The 9,849-nt window shown below is 35.3% G+C and overlaps 2 protein-coding genes across 2 annotated transcripts; both read left to right on the top strand.

Annotated features, from left to right (window-relative positions):
- The first annotated feature begins 3,126 nt into the window (after positions 1-3,126).
- Positions 3,127-3,804, top strand: LOC141666330 (uncharacterized). Its single transcript, XM_074472319.1, has one exon. The coding sequence runs from the start codon at positions 3,127-3,129 to the stop codon at positions 3,802-3,804; it is 678 nt and encodes a 225-aa protein (XP_074328420.1).
- A 63-nt stretch (positions 3,805-3,867) lies between these two features.
- LOC141666331 (uncharacterized) lies at positions 3,868-7,199 on the top strand. Its single transcript, XM_074472320.1, has 3 exons — positions 3,868-5,128; positions 5,947-6,549; positions 6,649-7,199. Exons 1-3 carry the CDS (start codon positions 3,868-3,870, stop codon positions 7,197-7,199), a joined length of 2,415 nt encoding a protein of 804 aa, XP_074328421.1.
- Positions 7,200-9,849: the final 2,650 nt, after the last annotated feature.

The raw sequence follows: 9,849 nt of genomic DNA on the forward strand, positions 1-9,849 counted from the left end.
TAACAGACTCAAGAAATACAAATTCAAAATACAATAAGATTATCATACAACTAATTCTTAGGACTTTCAAAGTGACTTAGTCTTGTTATGTATAGGCATATCTTACACAACAATCTCCTTCAATTGTGAGAAGATTATTTATCGCAAATTCATGCCCGATAACAGAACTAACCCCAAGCTAAAATTAAAATAAAACTAATAGATTGACAAAGTACAGATTTTATACATTCTTGCAGTTACATTTAGAGTTGAATTTACAGAATTATCTAAATTTTTCATAAACTGGTTGTTCTCTAATCATATCCTTGAGTTTGACCAAGCACTCAAGTTGTTCAATTATCTCAGTTCCTCTTAGAGCTTCCATCAGTTTGATCCATTCATTTAGTGAGTAACTATCAAGATAATGTATTCTGTACCTTGATAATTTATGAGTCTTTGCATTTAGAAACACACTATTAACACTACTTAACCCTTTAGCCTTTAGCTCATTGGACCTTATGCTCAAACATCTCAATTTTCTTGGCATATTTCATCTCATTTGCTTCCCTATCAGTGTTTTCTCTAGCATGCCTTTCATCTCTCTCTTACCCTTCCAGGTAATTCAGCCTTCCTCATCATGGTAAAAGCATCCTTATTATTCATCAAATTGATTACTCTTTCAAGCTCTAGTGTTGAGTAGTTTTCAGTTACTTCTTTGTTGAGTAAGTTGAATGTACCATCTTTAAAGTAGATTCTCACCTCTCCTAAAGACTCTATTAGATTTTGACTATTTCTTTAGCTAATTGATTGTTATTCCATCCTTAATTGATTGATGTCATCCTTAAAGGATGACCACACCACTATCAATGATAAAGAAAACAACCCCTCGACCAATGATTTGAAAGTAGAAGAATGAGAGTATTGAGAATTGTTTGTTTAATGTCATGCTAAATTTGATATGGATGGTTCTTTCCTATCAGTTGCAATAATTTGTAAAAAATATGTCACAATCTTGTGATTGGTGGTTTGGTTGACTCACAGGGTGGAAGAAAATCTAGTATTAATTTCATGACTTTGAATCCGCTACTCTGGGTTAAAAACCTTTTAAGTAAAATGTTGCTAGCTTTAATATTGCTATGTATAACACGCAACTAAAAAGTGTTCATCAAATTACGTAGAGCCCTTAATTACATCATGAACCGTCAACATTGAAGATGAACGAGACAACCCCAGCCGGTCATTTAAATGTATTTAAATGCTTGAAGTTTTTTTGAAATGTGATAAAACCTAGCTTGGTGTGGAGAGGAATCATATCAGCTAAGGAGCTGATTGAAGAAGGGAGTAGAATTAAGGTAGGCAATGGTACCTCCATAAACATATGGAATGATCCGTGGATTCCTGAGACTGACAATGCATACTTAACCACTCGTAGACCACAAGAGCTATTTAATGTTACTGTAAGCAACCTTCTCAAAGATGAGGCCAAAGAATGGGACAGAGATCTCATACACGATCTTTTCAATGATGAGGATGCTAGGAGAATCCTGAAGATCCTGCTGAGTAAGAGGTATGAAGATGATTTATGGTTTTGGATGGAGGATGAAAAAGGCAAGTATACAGTTAAAAATGGCTATAGACTGCTATGTAGGACCTTCAATCAAAATATGGTTAGAGGATCAGATTTTGACTGGCTAAAACTTTGGGTGTTGCCTATTCCTCCTAAGGTAAAAAACTTTATATGGTGAGCTATTCAGGATAATCTTCCAACTCTATGTAATCTTCAGGAAAGACATGTAGAAGTTGCTTCCCTGTGTCCAGTGTGTAAACAGGCGGAAGAATATCTGGAGCATTTGTTATATAACTGCCCTTTTACTCAGAGATGTTGGGAGGAGCTGCAATTTATCATTAAGATTGAAGAGGGGATGCTATTTAGATATTGGATATGTAAGGTATTTCAAACGCGGGTAAACAAGGAAGTTAGAGTTTTCTGTGTCACGACATGGGGCATCGGGTCTCACAGGAATGCTGTTGTCTGGAGGAATTCTTATCAGACTCCATCCACGGTAGTCGAGGGAGCATGTAATATGCTGTTTCAATGGAAACAAGCTCAAGATACAAGAGTCTCTGCGACTATAGCACAAAGTAGAGAAGGAAATATAAGCTGGCAGAAGCCTCCTGATGGGTGGATAACCTGTAATGTGGACGCGACCACGAATGTGAACATAAACTATAGCTCATTTGGCTGTTTAATGAGAGATAGTGCTGGAACCTTTATTACGGGATATGGAGGTCAAATGCAGGGGATCACAGACCCAAAGATTGCAAAAGTCATGGTTTTTAGAGAGGCGCTTTCTTGGCTGAAGAACATGATAAGACTGGTGCTAAGGAACATGGTAAAACTGAGCACCAATATACAGATGATTAATTCTCACAGTTAGTTATAAAAATAACTACCTTGATTTCCAGCTCACGTGACAGATCATCATGATAGTCAATCAAATAGAAATGTAGAATAGAGAAAACAAGTATGAGTTAGTGAATCAAGATGTCTCTCTCAATCTCTCAAAAACTCTCGATCTCTCTCTCCTTTCTCTCTCACAGATAGTAGTCATCTTATTCACGAGATCTAATGTTCTAAGATCTTGTAATTAGTAAGTAGTAATCAGTGATGCTTAAGTGTTTATTTCATTGTGTAAACAATTGAAATAGATGTTGAAATACAAAGTAAATATTCTAGTGTTTGTTCAAGACAATTGAGTAATCAGAAAGTTTTGTCGATGAATTCTATGATGGTATCAGAGCACCGAGTTACGATTCTGTATCGAGTAAGTGTTCTTGTTTGTGATTCCGTTGCGATTGTGCTCATTTCTTGAAGTATTGATTACAGATCGTTATCTGCACATTTTTCGTTGATTTCGATTACAGAGTGTTATATATGTATATTAGTTGTTTGTTATCGATAATTTCTTGTTAATGATATTTGATATTGTTGATAATCTGATTCGACAGTAGTTGGTCAAATCTTTCTAAATTCTTGTTAATCTCAACAATTGTTCTTGATTGAGATTCTGGTCGTGATAACGATAAAACTTTGTTTCTCAAAATCGAAGATAATTCTGGTTGTTTTATCAAAACTGCAAGTTAGAAATGGCAGATACACAAAATACTGAATTAGAGTTAGATCCTTCTCAAAATTCTAGTTCTCCTTTTCATCTTCATCCTTCGGATAATCCTGGTATGAAGCTTGTTTCCATGAAGTTTGATGGAAATGGATTTGCTGATTGGAAACAATCAATGTTGATTAGTTTATCTGCTAAGAACAAAACAGGCTTTGTTGATGGTTCTATAACAAAACCTGTTACTGCTGGTTCCACTTTGAGAGCATGGGAAAGATGCAATTCTATGATGATATCTTGGATGTTAGGAGTCTTAGATCAGAATATTGCTAGGAGTGTACTGTATTTTAAGACAGTAAGAGAAATATGGTTGAATTTAGAAGAGAGATATGGGACAGCTTCAGGAACAATGTTGTTCTCATTGCAACAATCTTTGTTTGAAATTAGGCAAGGTTCTGAGAACATATCAGGATACTATACTAAAATGAAGATGCTCTGGCATCAGTTAGATTCTCTGGATCCTCTACCAATATGTGGATGTACAAATTGTACATGTGAGATCAACAAGAAGTTGGTGAAATCTCAAGAGGACAGGAGACTAATGGAATTTCTGATGAAACTGAATGAAGGGTTTGAAATTATAAGAGGAAACATTCTACTTATGAGTCCATTACCTTCAATTTCTCAAGCTTACAGGTTACTCTTATAGGAAGAAAGTCACAAGAGACTGTATCAGAATGTTAATATTTCTCAAGCTAATTCTGAGGATACAATGGCTTTTGGTTCTAGAAGAAACTTTGAAGATAGGTTCAAGTCACAAAATACTCAAAATAGACACAACTTTGGAGATACAAGAAGAACAAATTCTTTTTTCTGTGATCATTGTAAAATGACAGGTCATACCATGCAGAGGTGTTACAAGCTACATGGATATCCACCTAATGGAAGAAATGATAAGAGACAGGCAGCTGTTGTTCAAATTTCTGATGAAGAACCACATAAAGACCCACCTGATAATGTCTCATTCACAGCTGCACAATATCAGCAAATTCTTAAATTGATTGGAAAAGTAAAATTTCTGGATGATGACTCAGATGGAAGAAAATCAGCTAACATGGCAGGTAAATTTTGCTTTGTCTCATCTTCTGGAACTAAATGGATAGTAGACAGTGGAGCTACTGATCGCATGTGTTGTGATCTCTCTCTATTTAAATCTCATGAGAAAATGCATAGATCAGATAGTTTTATTACCATTCCAAATGGTAAACAAGTCAGAATTGATAAAAGTGGAGTTGTGGAATTGAATCATGATATAGTTTTCAAGGATGTACTCTATGTTCCAGAATTCAAATTTAATTTGGTCTCTATACCAAAAATTTGCAGAGATATGAGTTGCACTGTTACATTCACTAATAATGATTGTTTCTTACAGGGTCCTTTAATGAGGCCACAACTTCTTGGTAGTTTCAAGAATGGACTTTATTATCTAGAAGATGACAAAGATCATGGATCCAGCACTTCTGCAGTTCTCCCTTCAATCTCAGCTCCAATTTCAGCCTGCAAAGCTTCTTTTTCTTCTCATGACAGCATTGTTAATAAAACAAAACTATGGCACCTCAGACTTGGGCACATGCCAATATCCTTGCTTCATCATGTTGGAAATATATTCTCTCAGAAATTATGTGGTTTGGATGGTATCTGTCAAATTTGTCCATTGTCTAGACAAACTAGAAATTCCTTTCCTACTAGTGTTAGCAAAAGTATTGTTGCTTTTCAGTTGATTCATGTAGACACATGGGGTCCTAATAGATTTAGTGATCATAATGGATGTAAATACTTCATGACAATTGTGGATGATTTTACAAGGATGACATGGGTATTCTTGATGAAGTTCAAATATGAGATTGTGATTTTACTACAGAATTTCATTGCTTATATCAAGAAGCAGTTTAAGCAAGATGTTCAAATTATCAGAACTGATAATGCTATGGAACTATGTGAAGGGGAATTAAAATCCTTTTATCATAAACATGGTATTGTACATCAGAGAACTTGTGTTTACACTCCACAACGGAATGGTGTTGTGGAGAGGAAACACAGACATTTATTAGAAACATCGAGAGCTTTATTTTTTCAATCAAAGCTACCACAACAGTTCTAGGGAGAGTGTGTACTTTGTGCAGCTTACCTGATTAATAGAATGCCACTACAAGCACTTAACGTTGTCAGTCCTTATGAGAGATTATTTGATGAACCACCAGATCTTGATTTGGATGTTTGTGCTTTGTTTGTACACCAAAAGCTAATAGGTCCAAATTTGATGCAAGAGCTCAGCCACATGCTTTCATTAGCTATCCACCTAATCAGAAAGGCTACAAGGTACTAAACTTGGACACTCTAGTTATATCTATTTCTAGAGATGTTATTTTTCATGAGCAACACATTCCTTTTCATTTAAAATCTATCGTACCCCCACCTGCAATTTTTTTGCCTGTGCAAACAAATTATTCACCTTTTATTCATGATGAACTCCCATCTATTTTCATTCACACAAATTATTTTCATGATTCTTCTCCTCCATCTGATAACATTCCATCTTATTCCTCTATTCCATCTGATGACATATCTCAGCCTGATAGTACTTCTTCTACTTATGCAACTCTACATACTGATAATGTGTTAAGAAGAAGTACCAGAATAGTTAAACCACCTGACATCTATAAAGATTACATTTGCAACATTAGTCATGTACCAGACACTTCTCCAGTTGATCATTGGTGCAATCTGGTTTTCTATCATCATTTACCAACTTTAATTTTCAGTTTTTTTGCATAAACTGATACTTTAGTAGAACCAAGAACTTATTTAGAAGCGTCCAAAGACCCTAGATGGGTTGATGCCATGCACAAGGAACTTGATGCCTTGCATAAAAATCATACCTGGAACCTGGTTCCATTACCAGTTGGCAAGAAGGCCATAGGGTGTAAGTGGGTTTACAAAATTAAACTCAAGGCCAATGGGACTGTTGAAAGGTTTAAGGCACGTTTAGTAGCGAAAGGGTATAATCAAAAATGGGGTATAGACTTCTTAGAGACTTTTTCTCCAGTTGTGAAAATGGCCACTATTCGATGTCTCATTGTTGTTGTTGCACATAACAATTGGTCATTATCTCAGTTGGACGTCAATAACGTGTTTCTACATGGTGACCTTTGTGAAGAAGTTTACATGCTGGTACCAGATGGATTGGAAAATCCTTTAAATCTAGTATGCAAACTTGTCAAATCCTTGTACGGTTTGAAACAGACTTCCCGTCAATGGTTTTCCAAGTTGGTCGGGGCACTCAAGCATAAGGGTTTCTTACAGTCTAAGAATGATTACTCTTTGTTCCTGAGATATAATGCTCTTGGTCAGGTTGTTATAGTCGCTGTCTACGTCGATGACATAATCATAACAGGTAGTGATGCTACTGGAATACAAGATTTAAAGCAACATTTAAATGATATTTTCAGCATCAAGGATCTGGGATGACTTAGTTTTTTTCTTGGCATTGAAGTCGGATACTGGTATGATGAAATAACATTATCTCAAACAAAGTTTGCTAAGGAATTATTGTTAGAAGCTGGTATTGTTGAATACAAGACTGTAGTGACACCATTGCCTCTAAACTTGAAATTACAGGCTGATGAAGGCGAACCATTTGCTGATCCAACTCTATATAAGTGTTTAGTTGGGAAGTTAAACTTTCTAACTCATACTCGTCATGATCTGGCATTTACAGTACAACACCTCAGTCAGTTTTTACAGACACCTAGAGAAGCACATTTTAAGGCTTTACAACATGTTTCGAAGTATGTGGCTTCTACTGTTCATCAAGGTATATTACTTAATGCTGGAGCTACTCTTACATTGCAAGGATATTCAGACTCGGACTGGGGAGCATGTGTCAACACAAGACGGTCAATTACGGGGTACATAATATTACTTGGCAAATCGCCAATCAGCTGGAAATCTAAAAAGCTAAAAAGCAAAGCACTGTTTCCAGGAGTTCTTCTGAGGCTGAATATCGAGCCATGTCCAGTGCAGCAGCAGAAATCACTTGGCTAGTGCGTTTATTAAAAGAGCTGGGAATCAAGAATCTTGCACTAGTAACTTTGAATTGTGATAACCAGAGTGCTATTTGTATAGCTAAGAATCCAGTTCAACATGAATGAACTAAGCATATAGAAATAGACATTCACTTTACTAGAGATAAAGTGATGGAAGGTCTATTACAACTGGCCTACATTCCTACTGAATTGCAGATTGCTGATACTCTTACCAAGGTGCTTCCATCTGCTCAGTTCAACACACTTCTCACCAAACTTGGCATGACTGATTGCCAGCCAGGTTTAAGGGGCGATGATAAGACTGGTGCTAAGGAACATGGTAAAACTGAGCACCAGCACACAGAGGATTAATTCTCACAGTTAGTTATAAAAATAACTACCTTGATCTCCAGCTCACGTGACATATCATCATGATAGTCAATTAGATACAAATGTAGAATAGAGAAAACAAGTATGAGTTAGTGAATCAAGATGTCTCTCTCAATCTCTCAAAAACTCTCGATCTCTCTCTCCTTTCTCTCTCACAGATAGTAGTCATCTCTTTCACGAGATCTAATGTTCTAGGATCTTGTAATTAGTAAGTAGTAATCAGTGATGCTTAAGTGTTTCTTTCATTGTGTAAATAATTGAATTAGATGTTGAAATACAAAGTAAGTATTCTAGTGTTTGTTCAAGACAATTGAGTAATCAGAAAGTTTTGTTAATGAATTCTAAGAGAACAAAAAGGTTAATAATGTTTGTATGGAATTAGATTCACAGATGGTAGTGCAGGCAATGCGAAGGAAAAGGAGAGACGACTTCTATTTTGGAGAAATAATTCAAGAATGTTTAGAGATTGTTAAGGACAGATGGTAGTGTTTATTTTGTAAGATGATCAGCGAACGTAGCGGCTCACATGATTGCTAGAGAAGCTAGTTCCATGTCTGATTCTAAGGAATGCTCCTTTTTGATTGATGTAATTGACATTGATAATCAATAAAATTCAAAGTTTTTGCTTAAAAAAATGGTTGAACCCCGAATTTCTTGTTTGATGGACCTCAAATGGTGTTTTAATTTAATGCCTACATTTGGTGAATCTCAAACTTTTACCTTTTAAATAATTAGTTCTTCAAACTTCTTCTTTCATTTTGATGTATTTCCAAATTTTCATTTAGATATTTCAAATGATCAACCCCAAGTATATTGTGACATATGTACTTTAAATACTAGCTTAAATTTTAATATTATAATTTTTTTTAATTTAATTTATCGAAACTTTTCAATTTATATATGTAGGAGTTAACGATTTAAAAAAGATGAATTTGTTTGGTTTCAAGATTAACTAAAGTTTCTATTAAATTAAATTTGAATTAGATATATTTTTAATATTTTATTGTAGATAAGAAAAAATTATTAATTTATAAGAGTTAAAGAAAAAATAATCAAGCTAGGAGTTGAAACAATGACATCTCGAGCAATCCAACTTACACCAATTGTGAAACTAGTAACATCACAATTAACCTTCACATAACCATCATTAATAACCCAATATTGAGAACTATCACTTCCATCAACTGATAATATAATTTGAACATGGATACAATACTTTCTTTGAGGATTCAAAGGAGCCTTACTGAAGAATATCATGACTCCCTACAGTTTCCGCAGCAGTATCAATTGATTCCTATAACATATTACCAATGAATTTATTAAAAGAAATATGCCTGACTAGTACTCCCAGAGGAATTAGATTCATTGCTTGGATTGTTCATTGCATGTAGTGAGAATACAATTGAAAATGTAGTGGATTTTGCTCTCTGGGGATCTACATACCGATCTATATACCACAAAAATATTGATGCCTCTAATTTTAGTATGCTAATACCAGGGCTGTGTTGTAGTTGTATATGAACCTAGAAATATGAACCTTGACACCAGTTAGAATAACATACTCAACAGCCGAATCAATGTCAATTATATCGTGATTTACAACCCGCGTTAAATTGGGCTCTTAGTTGTGAAGTTATACTTGTATAATTTATCTCTGCATATGGCATTACTAAAACCAGAGGCATCATATTCTTGTAGTTTATTGATCCTAATGGAATAAAGTCCACTATGAGTTCAATTATAAAATCCCCATTAAATGTAGTCAACAACCATAATAATTGAGTTAATTCCTCAAGTGGTACTTGTCAAGTTTCATGTATCACTTCTAATTGGGACATGCTGCAGCAGCCAGGTGAAACACACCAAATGCATCGGGTATAAGCGTAGCACATGTAATAAGTGCTAAAAATTATTAAATCCAATGCACGAGACAAATTTAAAGAACTTACTAAAACTTCCACCAAACTCAGAGACAACACGAAATAACACATATAGCTCATGTGTCCATTGTAGGTGAGGCTTACTTAGTCAAAACAACGAATGGTCTAACTAGAAGATTTGAACCTCCTCTTCAGCTCTCTATTCTTATTGCGGTGCTCGCTTGTACTATTCCCGTTGTTGCAACACAATTGGGTCACCCAACCTTTGATTCAAGTGTTGCACAAGGGGCTTGTTGATAGTGTTGCACATGGGGAGCTTGATCATAAAGTGCCAATTGTTTGAACCATTTTATCATCAAGCTCCCAATATGCAGAACTATCATCAAGCCCCCCTGTACA

The sequence above is a fragment of the Apium graveolens genome, chromosome 6, assembly GCF_009905375.1.
Source record: "Apium graveolens cultivar Ventura chromosome 6, ASM990537v1, whole genome shotgun sequence".
NCBI lineage: Eukaryota > Viridiplantae > Streptophyta > Magnoliopsida > Apiales > Apiaceae > Apium > Apium graveolens.